Source organism: Chroicocephalus ridibundus, chromosome 2 (assembly GCF_963924245.1).
Source record: "Chroicocephalus ridibundus chromosome 2, bChrRid1.1, whole genome shotgun sequence".
Lineage (NCBI taxonomy): Eukaryota > Metazoa > Chordata > Aves > Charadriiformes > Laridae > Chroicocephalus > Chroicocephalus ridibundus.
In genome coordinates this window covers 50,667,976-50,686,937 of record NC_086285.1, presented here as the reverse complement: position 1 = coordinate 50,686,937, position 18,962 = coordinate 50,667,976, and the positions used below count along the sequence as shown (strand labels likewise).

The following is an 18,962-nucleotide window of genomic DNA, read 5'->3' as shown; positions in this document are numbered from 1 at the left end:
CTAATGCTAAAGAAAGAGATATGCACTGTAATACTCATGTATTTTTACAGAAAAAGGACACTTTGTGTCCTAAAACAGCTAAAGATAACATCTTCAGAAATGCTGTCAGTTTGCTTATCATGGAGAAGCTTTACCCAACTTTTAAAGACTGAACTGCAAGAAGATGGGTCTTACTGTATCCACTCAAGATACCCTCCACAGAGGTTGGAATTTATGTCACAAGGAAGCAATTCCCAGCATAAAAATCATCAATTTGTGATCTTGTAACTGCTATGTAGCTATGTTAATGTAAGTATAGCAAGCAGATAAACCAGTTTTGCTACACATAAATCAAACCGTATCTGGCTTCTCTGGTTTTGGATCCTGTCTTACCTCTCTTGACTGTCAGAAGCAGAAAGTGCGCTACTTTGAGTTTTCCACAAATCATCGCTTTCTGTCATATCACTTACAAAAGTGGCTTTTTGAGTAATTTATGCTACCTTACTTGTATAAAGTCTACTTTAGGTCTACAAATGTCCATTTAGGGTAAGGTTAAAGTTTTCAATTAAAACTCTGTAATTCTGCAATAATAGGAGTTTAAGCTAACTTTGTAGTCATTACTGTTGTATGCTGAATAATGCCTGCTAATTTATTAACTGGACCATAAGCATCCCATAACAGTCACTGAAATTAATCAATGTCATCATGTGGGTTGTTATTCCTCTTCAGAAGTGTTAACAAGTATTTCCGTCCTAAAAATAAATTAATGAATTCAGGGTATTGTTTTTGTCAGGCTTAAAAGAGATATTTTGCCTGTGGCAAGTTCAGTTCTTCTCGCTAAAAGCTGTAACTTGGTAGCTGGTGCCTATGCTAGTGACTTGCCCTCTTCATAAATTTCGCTTTTTTTCAGTTTCCTTTTATATGCAGATGAATTCTTCATCTGTCCACAGTCAGGCAGAGCACTCACGTCAATTACAGCAGCAAAAATATCAGTACCGTTTTCTGGAGAAGCCGGCAGTCCAATCTTAACTTACAAATTGCCTTTAAAAATCATAATATGTGTGCTTCTCTTTATCTTTCAGGGTGTCGTATGTACATTTTGAACAACAGCTAGTATTTTGTTAATCATTCATGAAGTTAGGGCCTTCCTGACTTGTATCTTTTGAAAAAACTTGTGCAATTGTACTTAAAGCATGTAACTAAATGATCAAAATACATTTTACACTCTCAATACTTTTCTGTAGTTTGCTCACCGGGTGTATTATTTTAATGAAACTTCTCAAAAAATTATTTAACAATCTTCTGAATGATTAACATTTTTCTGAGAACCCTTCTTTACATGAAGTCGTGGGTTACTTACCCTATGAGCACCCCCTCCACAGACCAAGTATTTTATGACCAGAGGGGGCAGGATTAAAATCTAAACCTCTGGCAGTTACAGTTCTTCCCTGGACCCCCCTATGGCTCTTCCAACTGCCAGCTGATTACAATCAGTACGAATTATTTATTAAAAGCCTCTTGAATCTTTTCCTTGGATAATATAATAAATTTGAGTAACAGTATAAAACCAAGATACTTGATAATTTTTACAAAACATAAATTCATATCCGAGAAAGTCAACTTTGGTGCTACTTGAATACAGCTGCATTTAACTTGGCTTTGCCTTTTACAGGAGAGGAAGGCAACATTAATGCAACTGAAAACCTATACAAAATGGTCTTAAGGTGTGATAAAATGGGCCAAGAAACAAGTGAAAGGCCAGACAAAATTGAGGAAATGAATACTAAGCAAAGAAAATTCTTTACAGGTAGTGTACTTCTTGCACCTTACCACAGGTGGATGGAGCTTAACGTGAAGATGATATTACCTCTATCTGCTTGCTGTATGTCCATTTCCAGCAGCTTCCTTCTAGCAATGAGGTGATCAAAGGGCCCTAACCTGAGAGTATGTTCCTCTGAGCTCCAGCCATTTTTGAGTTAGTCCTGCCTGCAGGTGCCACGTGAGCCTTCGTATTTGTGAACAGCTTTGTTTTAACAAGCTGGAGATCTTGAATCCAGGATGCAAAGGTGATAAGATTTCGTTCCTCACATTAAGTAATGTACTTATAGTGTATGTTAGGTAGTATACCGAAGTATTTTTATGCCTGGAATGACTGCAGGTCTCTCTGTCTTATCTATCTCCCCATCGAATTGAAGACTGTCTTTCAGACTGCGACGGGTTTGGAGTCTTTTGGGCAGGCTCCTCAGGGGTTTTTGGACAACACTGCAGGTCAAGGGAAGGCGAAGTGAACCGCTTTCCTTCCTATTACCTTTTTTCTCTTCTCGGAATAAGAAGCTGACTCCCTGGAATGTAAAAAAACTTTTGCCTTACGAGCTCAACAGGGCTGGGAAAGGCACAGGCTGGGTCCTACCCCTCGCCGGCGGCCATTATTACCTCGGCCTGGGGCGCTGCCGGGCCGCGGGCCTCTGCCCGGGGAGGCTGTGGCGAAGCGCACGGCCCGTTATACGAGCTCCGACCAGCACGCGGAGTTACAGCCCCGGAGGCGGGGGAAGAAACCGGCCCCTTACGGCTCCCAGCGCCGCCACCGCAGCCCGCCCTTGCGGAGCCCGGACGCCAGTTCCTGCCCGCCTTCCGTTTCCGGGCGATGCCACGGCGGAGCGGTGCACGACGGGCCCTGGGGCGGGGCTCCGGAGTGGTCCGTCACCCGGTGACGTCGCCTGGCGTGAGGAAGTGCCCGCTCATTGGCTGGGCTTTCCCCCCCACCTCATTCCCTCCCTGCTCTCCTCCCATTGGGCCCTTCGGCGGAGCCCAGCCAATCGGCGTCCCCAGCCGCGGGAAGGCCCTGCCCCGGGGCAGCCACTCGGGGGTGGAAGTGGCCGCCATGTTGGCGTGAGCGGCGGCCGTTACAGCCGTTAGAGCCGCGCGGGGCGGGCGGCGGCGGCTCCCCGGCGGGGCCGTAGTGGCGGCGGGTGCCCGCGCTGCTGCTGCCGCCGCAGCCGCCGCCTCCGCCCTCTGAATGATGCGGCGGGAGGCGCCGCTGGGCTGGGTGGCAGAAGCAGCGGCGGCCCGGGGCAGCGTCCGGTCGGAGGCGGCGGGCAAGGGCGCGGCGGAGGAGGAGGAGGAGACGGCGGCCGCCCGGTCCCCGGCCCCCCGCGGCGGCCGGGCGAGCGCAGGATGCTGAGAGCCACCCCGCGCCCTGGTCGCGCCGCGGGGAAAGGGCCCCCCCGGGGCTGAACGCGGACTCCCCCGCACCCCTGCACGCTTCCCTCCATCCCCCTTCTCTCTTCCCGCCTCCTTCAGCCCCTCACTTTCTCCTGGCGCCGCCTCCCGGCGGAGCAGCAGCGGCGGCTCCGGGGCTGAGCGGCTCCTCCCCGTCCGGCTCCTCCCGCGGCGGCGCGGGAGCGTGGGGGGCGGCGGAAGATGGCGTGGGTGCTGAAGATGGATGAAGTGATCGAGTCTGGGCTGGTGCACGACTTCGACGCCAGCCTCTCCGGCATCGGGCAGGAGCTGGGAGCCGGTGCCTACAGCATGAGGTAACTCCTCACCTCAGGGGGAGGGAGCGGTGAGTGCCGCGTCCCGACCGGGGCCTCCTCGGGCCGCCCTGCCCTGCCCGCGCCGTTGGGCAGGGAGCGCGGGAAGGAGCTGCTCTCCCCCACGACTTCTTCTCTCTGTATTTTTATCCCTCCGGCTCCTGGAGGCTCTTCCCGAGGAGCGGGACGTGGCGGAGGCCGGCCCGGTGTGGCCGCCTCTTCCCCGGTGTCGGCCGCTGTGCGCTCGGCACGGCGTGAAGGGGCTGCCCCGGCGGGTCTGCCGCCTTGCTCGACCCTGCTGCTGGCGGCCGGCCCTCGGGAGGGGCGGGCTGCTGCCGCTGCTTGGCCTGGGATGCTTTTGCCCTACGCGTGTCGTCTCTACCGTAAAAATGGCATTTTGCTCTCCCTTGGCTGTCGTAATTGGCCCCCGTGTTTCAGAAGAGAATCATCTAGTCGGCGAATATAAGCCTGATTCATAATTCTGTAACGTTTAAAAAACGTTCTTTCTCGAGCAAGTAAACGTTGTGGTAGTAAATGGGGTAGTAGTACGGTTGTACTTTAAATGGTCTATTTATTTCTTACTTCTGGGTAGTATGAGCCTTTAGTGACGTTTTTCTTTTTTTTTCTTCTTCTTCTTTTCCTGCTTTGTAGCTCTCTCTGTTCTTAATCAACTTGGCAGTTTCTTTACCTTTTGATGTTTTCTAGGTTTTACAGTAAAAGTGTTTAAGTAGCGTTTGGGTGTGCTCTTTCAAAGTTGAGATAAAACTGTACCTGTTTGAAATAAGTACATTATCTCAGTTACGGGCAGAATGTGCAGATTCCTGAGCGACTTCCTAGAGTGAAAAAGGGAAACTGCTTTGGAGACACTGGGAGACATTTTAGTCTAGGGTTTTTGACAGGATTAGTCGGTATTTTGGGAGTCCGGAGAGGTAAAACACTGGCATTTGGTAGTTTTGGTGGCCTAGCCTGTGTGGAAGACGCGTTCTCTCTCAGGGTTTCCTGAAACTTGGAGGCCACCACAAGTTTCAGCTATTATATATATTTTAAGGTAGTACTTCCCAGGTGACATGTTAGAACTGCACTATATTTGTTCGAAGTTATAAATAAAGGTTTCAGATTAATAGAAATGAGAACCCTTTTGCTAGTATTTGGGATTGTGAACTTGGCAGGTTTGTGGTGGGAAATGTATTTGATGGAGATTTTGTTTTGTGTGGAGTTTGATTATTTATTTTTTTAAATAAAAAATAACTTTGAGAACTTTCTAGTTTAGAGAATAAGGTGATTCACCTCTCTTCCTGAGAATACTCCTCATTTTATATTCAGCTTATCTGGATTTTATTCAACTTCTGTCCCATTTCTGTCTTTGTCAAGTGAACATTCGTCCCACAAAGTGGAGTGCCAGTTCTTGTGGGCAACTGTTGGATGGCTTCTCAGCATTCAGCTTCTGGTTATCTTTTCCTTGTGCAAACACCAGTGGATAATGCATATGGTCCTGTTCAAGAACTGTTCTTCCTTCTCTATTGTGATCCAGTTCTTTTTAGGATTAGAAGTCTTGAGTTTTGGCTATGATGGCTTTTTAAAGTCTTCCGTTTCTTTTTATAGACTTGATTTCTCCTCTAGTAATGCACACTGTTTAGTTCCTTGAAACTTTAAGAATTGTAATCTTTACTGTTGTTGGGTAGATTGTTTCTTCTGCTTGTATCATCCTTTTAAGACGGGCAGCAATCCTAAGCGGTTTTTTAGTTACGTATACCTGCATATTAGGGTATTTCGAAGTACCACAAAAAGAGCCGCAGCAGTTAAAAAGCTTTTAAAAAGTATGTTGCATAAGCAAAGCTATACATTAGGCTTAAATTTGGTTGCATACTTTGTGATGAGATGCAAGGAATTTTGGAACACATGCTAATACTATTTGTAACTTTAGTCTCTGAACATATAGTTAAAGGGATCACCTAATTGCAGTTAGTGTTTGCTGGATTCAGAGTAATGTCAGCAAGTGTGTTAGTTTGTGTATTGCTTAGATTTCTACTTCAGGGAAGTTATGGCCTGTTAAGTGATGTGAGAGGGCAAAACTAAGAAGTGGCGTAGCATGAGAAGTGAAGATACTACTCTGTCACTGTTTTGTGTGCCAGTAGAAGCTAGTTGCTATCCCTTTTCGTAAGGAAGTGACAAGTAGAAGAAAAAGAAATATTGTCTGGAGCAGAATGTTGGGAGAGCTCTCCAATCTATATGACCCTGCATTTTGCTATAAAGACCTGTGTATAAACCTTTTGCCTATTAGAGCTGTATATTGTATACTCAATTCTGTGGCCCCTATAGGGTTCTGTAGCTGATGCTTCCTTGAGTTGATGATTAGTCAATGCCCTGGAGTAGAATATGCAGCGTTACTCTTGTGTTTATTCTTATTAAGAAAACTGCTCATGTCCATTGACCAGTAACCGTAGTTTTTTTTAAAAGGAGGCTAACTGGACAAAATTTCTCTGCAGATTCATGTGGTTCAAAATAGTACTCAAAATTTCCTTAAAATCTTGAAACGCAGTTTTTCTGATTGCTGTTCTAACATCTCATGCAATAAGAAACTGCCTGTAAGTGCAAAATTCAGTTCAGTTGGTAATAATTAATTGCCAGATGTGTCCAATAACCCCCTCTTGGAAACCTGTATAAAAGCATGGGACCTTTAGTGATAGCGAGTTTTGAGTGTTGCTGTTAACTTCGGTTGGTAATGATAACCATTGTGTAGATTTAAGACTGACTCAGTGATTTTGTACAAATCCATCATAATATCCATTGTAACACATCAAGAATTGTGCAATTTTTATGACTGCTGATCGTTGCTATGAACTGTTAAAAAATGGAGGCTGTATCATTGAAAAGATAAGTTTCAGGAACTGCCTGCCACTTCTCTAGCATAATTCCATTTTTTGTGTAATGAAGTATTTGATTAATGAATTAATTTGAATTAAGTTAAATGAGCATTAATATAAAGACAGATACCTTAATGAGTGAATTTTTATGTGTAATTTGGAAGCTTAGAATATGGATTTATTTAAATACTTGCAATTCCAGTGGTATTTGTAGTGCTAAAATTGAAGTCTGTCGTTGGGGAACTTGAGGGCTGTTTCACGAGTAGCTATTTGGGTACATATTTCTAGATTAAAACCTGAAGTTTGTTTAGCAAAATTGAAAAAGATGACTCTTGGTTCTGAAATGAGAAAGTGTATATGAAAGACAGTATAAAAATACATCCAGACAATCTTCCATTTTGGTCAAATCAAGTCAGTTTGACTCTGCTGCCTCTCCCAAATGCCTGGAAGCCTCTTTGGAGAATGGAGCTGGCTGCTGCCTTGGTTGCAGAGAACAGAAACCTACTACAGCGAGTCTTGTTTCCTTACTGTGCTGTGGAGAGCCTTGGATGGTGAGGGAACTTTGTGTATCAACTGTGCTCCGAAGTCTACCCTAAAGTAACTCTTCAGGTGGTCTGTTAGGATTTGGGGGACCGTTGTCTTAGAACTTACAGTTTTCTTTTCAGGTAGAGAAGAAAGGGAGGGTGTTTTCTTTTAACGGCTTTTGGGACCCTGACATCCTTTTTTTGGCTTCTGATGAAGCTGATTGGATCGTGACAGTTACCGTCTTAACTTTATAGTTACTTTGCAAAAATAAAAAAATTGAGTTATCTCGTGTCTCATGCAGGCCCTGTTTTCCTTGTGGCTGCTGTTACTTTCTGACAGCAAAATAACTGTTTGTGCCTCCCCTAAGGCCTCCCACGCTTTTGAGACTCTGCTACTGGTTATGTTGTGGCTTTTTTTTTTTAAGAGGAGTGCTTATTTAAGGTGTCCTGAAATTTTTTTCTTTTTCTTTTCTTTCCTTTTTTTTTAAATGAAGATGTACACAGTATTTTCTGCAGAATACTTTTAAAAACTTCTGTTGCAGTGGTCTGTTCGATTTTTAGTTATTGCACTGTAGAAAAATTAATTTTCACTGACATCTAGACTCTGTAAAACTAAATTTTATGTACTCATTAGAATTAGAACTTGATTCTTTGTGCAGGCACACAAATATGTAAATACCTGTCAGGAAATAGGCATTTGAGGAAAAAGAAAATACACAAACCTAAACCTCCTCACTTTGTTACCACGGATAAAACATCTTGAAAGACAAACCTCATATTCTAGATCACTGATGTTCGTTTTTGTTTTTTTTCCCCTTTCCTTCTTCCCAGTTTAATGTGTGAATACGTTTCAAATTTAATTATTAAGGAAACTTAATTCTTAAGGACTGTAATTCTTCAGTTTAATTCTTAAGGAAAAGACTCTTCAGGTTGCGTAACTATCTTCTCTTTTCCCCTCTCACCTCTCATGGTGGATGGATGTGCGGGATTGAGAACAGGGCAGCAAGTTTACCCTCATTTATGCTAGATTTATTACTCCTGCTTAGGAGAAATCTATACTATAGCTGCTGCAAATTAGAGCAGCTGCCTGACCTCCCTGTGTCAGAGGAGTGGATGGAGAACCAGGGATTTGTAATCATGAATTTTCCGTGGTACCTTCAAGAGCTTAGGAAGACACAAGTTTTGGTGGTGGGATTTTTGTTCCTTCTTTGATTGTTTTTTGCATTTTGTGCCAGACTCCCCATAAGTTGAGCCCTTTAACGAGCTGATGGGTTGTAGGATTCCCAGGAACAGCATTACATTTGCACACATTTTCTCATTCAGGTTGCAATTCTTGACCACTTCTTCAGAGGAAGTTTGTATTTTTCCCAGCAGCTACTTCCAGGGGTGTCGTCTTGCATCAGTCTTGCTTTTGTGGATGCGGGGAAAGTGTTAGAAGTATCATCTCTCACATTCCCTTACATTTTCCTGTGGCTTGTTCAAACCTCTTAACAATGCAGAGCTTGTCTTTGAGATCATAACTAATTCAAATACTGCCTGAGAAACATTTTTCTCAAGTTATTTGTTCTTGTAAACCATGCTTTAAAGTTTCAAAAGACCTGCATGTTCTTGGATGCTTTAGTACCCACACCCAAAAGTACACAACCAGAAGACAGATAATGCAGATGATTGATAGAATGTCACTTTGAATTTTCATGAAATACTAGTTCCTGTTCTTGTAAGGACAGGAGGGTCTTCATTTATTTTGTGACCCTATTATTATTAGGTATGTTTTGCCTTTTTTTTCTTCCCCAAAATGCTTCAGAAAGTGATGAAAATAGGGCTTTAAATTTGGAAGGAAGGTGATTTTTGTGGCTGACAAACACATTTCACGAGCATGGAAGAAGGATAACGTAAAGTTTTCTTGGTGGTCTTGTATTATGCTCATGTAGGCCGCATAATATAGGGTAGTTTATCATATGTGATCCATCCCACTGGATGCTTTCGTTCAAGTGTTAACATGGACCTTTCTTCCTCTTCTAAGCCTTCCTGCTTTTGTATGGTGAAGTTTCATTTATGCACCACTTCTGTAGCATAGCTAGCTCAGATTGGGTGTTGGTCGTGTGTAATAAAGACTGTTTCTGTTTTTCTGAGAAATTTTTCTCCTCCGTCTAGGAATAAAGAATACTTTCAGTTGAATGCTTTAGATAACAAATTGTGAGGGACTGAGATAAGACTTTTCTTACTGGAGCTAATAGTTTCAAAAATTTGGAGTTCCTTCCATCCGGAGCCATAAACCCTGATAGATCTGCTTTTTCAAATGATATGAAGAAGTCTTAACAAAAGATGCTACTTCTTCAAAACATTGCTGTTTTTTACCTCGTCTTGTTTGTAATAGTCCGAAGTTCACTTAAATGAGACAAGTGAAGTAAATTAGTATTTTACTTCACAAGATCAAAAGTTATTAGTGGCAGAAAAAGAAAAGTATCAGTCCCTTAAAGCTCTTTTCTCCTGTAGCCTGAAATAATTACAACAGTAGCTATTTTGGAGAACTTATTTTTCCCTCCATCTGGGCAACTCTTCCAGTGGGTGCTTCAGTTCAGGTAAGAGATTCTTTGCCATGTTAAATAACCCGAGCAAAGCTGTCAGTAAAAGTGCCTGTCACTAATCTGCATTGGGCCAGCACAAATCAAATTTCACCAGGTGAGCAGGAAAATGACTAAAGGATGCTGAAGTATACATAAACGTGGAGGCTCCCAGTGACTTCCTGGGGGGCAGATTAGTTGCCCTGACAGGCCATTGGCTCATTATAAATGTATAAATTGTATCTGGGATCTGAGGAAGAAAAGCAAGAACTGAGAAGGCTGACCTGCCTCCTGTTTTGTTTTGTGTGGGTGGTTTTTTTTTTTTTTTGGGTGGTGGTGGTGGGGCGTGTCTTATAATAGAATCAGTATAAAATTAGAGGTGGTAAAAAGACTGTCACTTAGGATCTCTGTAGTTTTTAGGAACATGATCTACATAATAGCATGTATAAAATGGAGTTTATCACTTACAAGATACTTTTCTTCAGTGTAAGTAAAGAGGACTATTAACAGACTAAATTTCTGGTTCCTACTCTGAATTGTGAGTACACCTGGCATCTTTTCTTCAGCTGTGCTGTGTGAGCGCTGAATTTTATTTGTAGAAGATGCTTGTCACTGTGAAATTAGGATGGTCCCTGTTTGAACTAATATAAGAATAAACAACAGGGGATTTGGAATTCAAAGAACTGGGAGGAATGCTCTCTGTATTCTTGTATTTCTCAAAGCTGCACTTTTCTAATGATTTCCAAGGTAAACATAGACATTAGCAATTTATTCCCTGATTCTATTATCCCTATTACTGCCAGTCATGAGGAGGGAAATGGGCTTAACTCGTTATGCCTGCCCTCAAGTTATGTTTGGTAGGATGGTGGTTTCTCCACAGTAGGAATTTTATCAGCTGCTTTTACCATCCTCAGTTGTGTAGCTTTGTGTTGGGCTGTGCTATGAACTGACAGAGATCCCAACATAGCCCAGGAAGATATTTTGTAGAGGGGAAGGGGAGGGAAGGAGCAGCTCACGGGGTAGAAATTCTGTATGCCAGTACTGCCCAGAAGACCTTTGGCATTGCTGAACCATAGGCTCACAGGTATCAAATAAAACTGGTTATCCTCTGTTGCTGTACCACGGTGACTGAAGGATAGACCAGTCGCTTCATAGCAGCTTCCTTGTTGAAAGTCAGAAAAGATAGATGACTTTTTTTTTTAAGAGGAATTAATAGTTGGTTCTAAATCAGTCAACATTTCTTGATCACTGGCACTTTAAAATATTTTATTCATACATTACTGACTCTTTTTAATTGCCTGCAGCTTTTATGTGTTTTTAGATGGGAACAAGCGTATGCTTAAATGTGAATACACTATTTCATTCTTTGTGAGTGAACAAATCAAAATGTTATTTAAATGGTATTTATTTTAAGACAGTCTAGGAAGGAGTTTTAAATTGCATTGACTTCTTTTTTCCTTTGGAATGGACTAGTACCCAGAAGACTTTCTTTTTTGAGAAAAATGTATGTTTTTATTTGGGAAAATAAAGGAAGATTCTTAGAGTTGCCTCGTGCTGTTTGCTGGAGCAATTTTTTGGAATGGCGGCATTTAAGAATGTGCATTATGCTCTCTATACAATTAAACTGTAGGGTTGAGGAGTTGGATGTCTTTTGTGGGTTTTTTTGGTTTTTTTTTTTTCTTTTGCAGTGGCAGTTAGTCATTACCACTTTGTAAGTGTTAGCACAAGCAGGTTTAAAGCTGGCTAAATTTGTCTTCCATTTGTATTTGTTGGCTTCCAATGCCTTGTCTGTTAATTTATCTAGTTCATTAATGACAACACACATTCTTAAGCCAGACCAGATGTATTTTTATCTTTAAATTGTGGGTGGAAAATGAAGGATTGAAAGATATTTTTCATAAATACACAAAAGATTTCTCTTTTTAATCTTGTGTGTTATGTGAAAGCAAGCGCTTAGTGGAGAATTACAGGTTATTTATTTGGTGAGATACGTTGCATGCCTTCTTTGTTGCACTTTGACTATTATGTGTGTATTTTAAACATTGTTATTGTTTCCGTGTTCTTTCCATTTTAAAGTTCCTCTTCATAAAAACACTAACTGGTGTTTTATGTGCCAAAGTGTGTGATGACTGCATGGGTTCCTGGTGTTGAAGTCCTCTCTTGGGACGATGCTTCTCTCTGGCTGTCGCAGTGCTCCCTCTTGTGTTGGGCTGCCCTTTTGACTGACATCAAGGCATGAAGCACCTAGCTGTTTCTTCTGAGTCGTCCTCAAGTAGCAGCAGTACACCGATCTATGAAGCTTTTTGTCCTACTTCTGGATAGGATGCTCCTTTTGTCTATATAAGTCAACTGTTTTAACAGTGTCTGCTTCTCATAAGTTGGTGTTTCATGTTATCTTCCTTTGTAACTAGTTGAGTACAGCCTCCTCTGGGCTCTGGTTTGGGGAGCTGGCATCAGAAGTAGCTATGATATGGTTCAGCAGGCTCGTACTGCTTTTTTGGACAGTATCCTGCCGTGTCCTGCTTTCATGCCTGTTTGTAGCATGTCCTGTGTTTTTTTCCTAGTGGAAAGGAACCTGTATATATGTCTTTTTTTTTTTTTTTCTTAAATTCTAGTTGTTATTTTTGGGACTGTACAGTCTCTACAAGGTGTAGACAAACTTCTTAAACTTTTCCACTGTTCATAAGTATTTTGTCTTTCAGGTCAATGTATCTTCTTCCAGGTAGCCAGGGGAGTGGAATATGATGCGGCCGGCCTTTACCTTGCTGTATGTGGCACATGCTCTGAAAGAAAAGTTGGGGTGCCCCAGCTGCACCCTCACACCTAATACTTCATAGACCAAGTCTATACTATAGCCTTCTGTGACACAAAAATATTGGCTGTAATTTCACTTTTTAGATTGATTATGATACTTTTTGATTCTTCAGGTATGAGCTGGAATTCAAGTGGAATTAGAGTTCTCTGTAGGTGCTCTCAGAAATGAGGAACAGCAAAAAATAATTTTACTTCAAAAATTTTAGGGTACAAAGTGTAAATAATAGTGCAATACGGATAAGACACAATTCTTTTACAAAATACATTGGATCTGTGACTGTGATAGATGCAAGAGAAACAAAAGATACATGTAGATTTAAAACTGAATCAACAGGTGAGGTGGTGTGAGAAATCTTACTTCAGTTTAGAAACTAATTTTCAAAGAACATGATTCTGCAGATAAGAATTTCATCATGAACAAAAACTCAGTGCTAGAAAAATGCTGTCTTTGAACAGAACTCTGTAATCTCCCTGAAGTTTTATTTACGAAAGATCATTGTATACAAGGAAAACAAATCTACTGCTAATATGGGATATTTAATTCTGTGGAAAGCAGATGTGTTTGCTGGTTGTGGTGAAGCTGTCTCTCTTAGCTGTGAACAACATGGATTGCTCTCTCTTCTTCAGAGACTTTGCATTTCCAAAGTTTTTCTGGTAGTCTTATGCCTATAAGTGAAGTGAACCTTGGCATACGCTTTGTTTAAATTGTGTTTTGTGAATCTGCTGCTTAGTCATTTTTGTGCTATTCAGTGTGCTAAAGCCTTAAATAAGTGAAGACTGAAAAATCTTCAATGTCAACAGAATTATTAGTTAGATACAATTATACTAAGTGGGGAGAAAGATTTTTACAGTGTAAGTAACTTACTTTCGTGAATACATTATTTTGAAGAGAAAAGTAAATACATTGCTCTCAGCTGCATGCGTATTAGGTGAGCTTGCCTATGTTGACAGGTGAATAGTTAAGAGTAAACTGAGTTTTTTCAGTGAAGAAAAGAACTGAAGATTGAATTTTCAGAGTACTGGCACAACTTTGTTTATTGTCTGCTTTGGTCTCAAGAGCATTGTTTACATATCCTAGCCTAAAATTTTGGTGGAAAATGTTTTGGATTCTGCTCTCATTGGTTTAGCTAATAAACTCAGTGACACAATTCTGTACATATTCTGCTGTGGTTTTTGTAAGTCACTAACTTTTTTTTTCTTTACCTTCAGGCAAAACAGGGCCACCAGTCTCACAAAGTTATTTGTTTGTTCTTTTCAGTGATGTTTTGGCACTGCCTATTTTCAAACAGGAAGATTCCAGCCTTCCACAAGAAAATGAGACCAAACATCCACCCTTCCAGTATGTTATGTGTGCTGCAACATCTCCAGCAGTAAAATTATATGATGAAACTCTTACATACTTGAATCAAGGTTGGTATACCTACATTGCAGGCATAACGATAGTGAATGCAGCTTGTGGTGCAAGTCTAAACCTGGAATTGTATTCCATGTTTTGATATGTGTGGGTACATCCAAAATAAATTCATGTCAAAAATGAGGTTGCATATTAGTCCTGTTCTGTCCAACTTGCAGACTCATAGCTATAGTCTGTCATTGCTTTCCCTTTAGAGCCTGTTTTTTGGGTTTTTTTTTCTGCTCTGAGTGTTACCACTCTCCATCCCCTATCTCCCCCTCTAAAATGAAGCTGACAGAGCATTTAGGAGACAAACTTCCGGTAGTTGTAGCTTAAAATACAAGATTAATTTTGCATTCCTGTTTCAATAATAGCAAGTTAATTGGATGATATTTGCATCAGGTACACACAGACACGCCTAAAAAGTCATAGTAAATAGTAAAATGTCAATCCCTAAATAAAAACTGTTTCAAACAGAGGACGCTTTAATTGCTCTCAAATTAGCTATACATATCTACTCAGAATAGTATTACGTTTGAAACATGGGCACAAGTGTAGCTACCTTTGTAGTTACCTTTGGAGTTTGCGTATATTTCACTATTGTCTGTCTACGTTTATCACGAATTCACTAGATAATTGCTTCACGTGAGTTTTGCTGGTTTTTCCTCATACCCTGTGGTTGATTTGCATGAAATTTGGTTTTCCTTCTACAGAGGGCACTGCCTGTTGGGTAAAACAATCTGAATGTAGTCATTGCCATGTGATAAAACCTTCCTCTCCTCTGGAAATGACATTGGTGTCTTAAGTGTAGTCAGCTAGTATTCTGAACTCAAATAAAACCATTTATCATTTGTTTTGGACCATATCAATGGCTTTGTACACTGCTCCCCCCCCCCCCGCCTCGACTCTATGATCACTGTTTCTAGATTTAATTTTACTTTTTCTTTTCTTTGTGGACTTCTATCCAAAATATCTCAGTAGATAGCACTGTAATTAGAAGACACAGTCCCACAGCACAGTTTGTATGAAAAATAAAAACAATTTAAAAAAAAATCACATTCACCATTTCTTTTCCATCTCCTACCGTGTTTTGGTACAATTAATCTTAGCTTGTGTGCTTCTCTGAGCACTGTACTACTTTAGTGTGCAGCTAAAAGGACGCAGATTAAAATATGTATTGGTGAATTTTCGTTGGTCTTTGTGAGCTACTTAACTTATTAATTGCTTTACTATGTTATAGAATTTGTATATTTTACATGTGTGTTTTCTTGATAGGGTATCCTTTTTGCTCAAGTTGAAAGGCTTCTAGTAGCATGAACTTCTGGTGATGCATTTCATACCTGGAAGTGTTTGACTACGTACTGAGGCCTTAAAATGTGTGAAGCTGATTGTATTTAATTTCATACTGACATGATGACAAAGCATCCTTTTCCGCTTTCTATGTAATAAAGTTGCTAAGTGCTTCATCTTGCAGTATCCAGCTTGTCTATAAATATGCTTTAGACATTACTTGGCTCTTCTACTAATGAGAATAATGGAAGTTCTTTATCAAGATCAACATGTGATCATATAGTTCAGCTGTGTGCTTCGTTAGGTTTACTTTAGTTTTTACCACTTTTTGTACCCTGAGTGCACTCTTCAGGAGAAAACAGTACAATTGCAGCAGTTATGCTGGACCAGCAAGATGCTTTGCACTGTTTAAAAAAAACTTCCAAATTTTATAAACTTTAAACTCTGTAGAATTATACTTTGTTTTCTTGAGTGCTGGGATCCAGCCTCCCTGACCAAACACAAAGCTTGAAGGTCAGCTCAGTGTGCTGGGGAACCAGCACAAGGCAGCAAGCTGAAGGAAGAAAGTGCTTGCTGTCTCGCTGCTGAGAAGAGTTGCGTGATACTCACTGAAATAACTGTAAATGTTTCGTCTGCCCTTGAAAATCTGTTTTAATATAAAGATTTCTTTTGCAAAGAAGTTTTGCTGGCTTTCAGTGTCCTAGGTAATTTTATCTGATGTTGAAAGATGAAAGCATTGGTATACCCTTTTTCTAAATAAATATGGAGAAAAACCCACTTGGCCAATTCCTCTGCTGTGCTAATACTTCAGACAGAAAGACAATACGTTTGCTGCCTAGGTTAAGACTTTTTCCTAAAAAATTCTTTATAAACTGTTAGTGTGTGTGTATATATGTGTGTATGTAAAAAAAAAATAATAAATCTTGGGATAGTTTTGAGATATGACATCTTTCATACTGAAGCCAGCATAAAATAAGGATCAGTTTGCCACACTGAGTTGTACTGATAGTGATACAACTGTGTAAAGAGTCGGATTAAGTCCTCTAGAAAGATAGTAATTTTAATCCTGGTCACGTCAGTTATCTGGTTTCTAGTTTGGCCCCGTTATCAGGCAGTGTCTTGCCTTAAATCATTTTCAAGAGGATTGTGAATAGGGAGTACCGTAGAGAGCAAATACCCTCTTTAATTTCATCAGCACTTGCCTTAGTTTACTGGATTGGGAATACCAGACGCAACAGGAACATTTGCCCTGTCTGTTAAGCTATGGTGACGTTTCCTAAGGCAATATTTAAGCAAGCCCTGACTGTACCCTCTGTCAGTAGGTATTTTAATTGGAATAGCTAAGAGCGTCATTCAGAGTTCAGGGAGTGTCTGGATGATGCTTTTAGTCATATGATTTAGTTTTAGGTAGTCCTGTGGGGAGCAGAGAGTTGGACTTGAGCCTTATGGGTCTCTTCCATCTTGAGATATTCTATGAGCTGATGGAATATTTAAAGTGATTAGGTTTTCAGCTGAAGCTGATTCTAGAAGTTCAGATCTTGGAGTGGTGATGGTTGGTTGTTCAGGGGTTTGCAGGGTTCTTACTAACTGTAAAATCTGTTAAATGAGTCCATTGAGAATGCATATCAGAGGTGTAGGACAATGTTTTGGGTTGGCTGCTGTTCATCTAGATGTATATTGAGTATCAGAAATGGTATGGAAGAGAATTGTTTTTAAAGGGGAAGCATTCTTTAGGTTGGTTTACACAGTGCAGCTGGGCTTGTAGTTCTGTGAATGCAGAGAACTGCTTGGGAGAGATGGGATCCACCTCAGTAAGGGGGGCAAAAGTACCTTTGCCAGTGTGATGGCTGAGCTCGTAAGGAGGGCTTGGAAGTAGGAACGACACGGGAGGGAGAGATTTTTCAGCAGCACTGTGAGGGAGTGATGGACGTGGTTGATGAGCAAAGGGCCTGGAGTGACGTGCCTGAAAGGGAACGCAAAATCAACAGAAGGAGGCTTAAACAGGCTCACCTCCAGCATTGGGGTGTAAGCAAGTAACTGCCCGTGAAGCACCATTATGATGAAACCCCCAAAACCTTTCTGGGGAATTAGAATGGTGGGGTGCCTCTCTGAAGTGCATGTACATTAATGCAAGCAGCATGGAAAATAAAACATGAGGAATTAAGATATCTGTGTGCAGTTGTAGGGCTGTAATCCTCTTGAGGTTGTGGAGACGTGGAATGGCTTGCACAAGTGCAGTGTTGCAGTGGAGGGATACTGGCTCTTTAGGAAAGGCAGAGCAAGGCAATAAAGAAGGGGGAATTGCCCTTTATGTGGGAGAACAGCTGGAATGCCTGGAGCTATGCCTAGGGATGGGTGATGAGCCAACTGAGAGTTTATGGATAAGGATTAAAGAGCAGAACAATATGGGCGACATTTTAATGGGTGTCTGCTATAGGCCACCTGACCAGGAAGAACAAGCAGATGAGGCCTTCTGTGAACAGCTAGGAGTAGCCTCATGTTCACAGGCTATGGTCCTTATAGGAGGACTTCAGCCACCCTGATGTCTCCTGGAGGGACAGCACAGCAGGGCATGAGCAATCTGGGTTTCCTGGAGAGCATTGACAACTTCCTGACCCAAGTGATAGAGGAGCCAGTCAGGAGAGGTGCTCCACTATACCTCATACAACAAGGGCTCAATGGGGATGTGAATGTCGAAGGCTTGCCATGAGATGATGAAGTTCAGGATCCTGAGATGAGGAAGCACGGCAGAGAGCAAGATCACATCACTGGATTTCAGGAGAGCAGACTCTGGCCTCTTCAGTGATCTTGGTAGAGTCCCATGGGATAAGGCCCTGGAGGGAAGAGGGGCTCAAGAAAACTGGTTAATATTCAAGGATCGCTGCCTCCAGCCTCGAGCAGTGGATCCCAGTGAGGAGCAAGTCAGGCAAAAATGGTAGGAAGCTTGCATGGATGAGCAAGGAGCTCCTGGTAAAACTCTTAACACAAAAAGTAGCCAAACAGAAGGTGGAAGCAGGGACAGGTAACCTGGGAGGAATGCTTGGGCACTGTCCAAGCATGCAGAGATGCAGTCAGGAAAGCTAAAGCCTAGCTGGAATTGAATCTGGTGAGGAATGTCAAAGACAACAAGATGGTCTTCTGTAAGTATGTAAGTGGTGAAAGGAAGACTATGGAAAATGTGGGCCCCCTGCTGAACAGGACAGGGGCCCTGATGACACATGGTGTGGAAAAGGCTGAAGTACTGAATGCCTTCTTTACCTCAGTCTTTACTAGCATGACTGGCTTTCAGGAATCCCTAGCCCTAGAGATCAGGGGGGAAGTCTGGAGCAAGGAATATGTAACCTTGTTAGAAGAGGAAAAGGTCACAGAATAGTTAAGCAAACTAGACATAGATAAATCCATGCATCCTGATGGGTTGCACCCATGAGTGCTGAGGGAGCTATCAGATGTCCTTGTGAGGCCACTCTTGATAGTCTTTGAATGATCATGGTGACTAGGGAGAGGTGCCTGAGGACTGTAGGAAAGCAAACATTGCTCTGACCTTCAAAAAGGAGGCCCCAGGGAACTAAAGGCTGGTCAGCCTCATCTCTATCCCCAGGAAGCTGATGGGAACTCTTTCCAGGCATACGAAAGACAAGCAAGTAATCAGGAATAGTCATCATGGATTCACCAAGGGGAAGTAATGCTTGACCAACTTGATGAACTTCTGTGATGAAATGCCTGGCTTGGTAGACAAGGGGAGAGCAGTGGGTGTTGTCCACAAGTCATTGTCTTCAGTAAGGCTTTTGCTATTTTCTCGCATAAGGTCCTTGTAGAGAAGCTAATGAAGTATGGGCTGGATGAGCATCCTTGGAGATACTCAGAAGCAGACAGGCTTGGTCCTGGGCAACTGGCTCTAGGTGGCTCTGCTTGAGCAGGGGGGATGGACATAATGACCTCCAGAAGTCCCTTACAAATGACCATTCTGTGATTTTTGTGAAAGAAGGTACTGCAGTTTCAGTGTT

At 41.9% G+C, this 18,962-nt stretch overlaps 1 protein-coding gene across 5 annotated transcripts in view; it reads left to right on the top strand.

Moving 5' to 3' along the window:
* The window catches only part of UBP1 (upstream binding protein 1), a 56,238-nt gene that overhangs the window by 15,088 nt on the left and 22,188 nt on the right, over nt 1-18,962 (top strand). For 3 of the 5 annotated variants that reach the window (XM_063325454.1, XM_063325452.1, XM_063325451.1), the window contains exon 3: nt 13,534-13,685. In XM_063325454.1, the coding sequence (XP_063181524.1) occupies nt 13,534-13,685 (152 nt within the window). Of the gene's footprint in view, nt 1-2,813; nt 3,513-13,533; nt 13,686-18,962 lie in introns of those variants that run through there. The other 2 variants (XM_063325455.1, XM_063325453.1) reach the window with 1 other exon arrangement.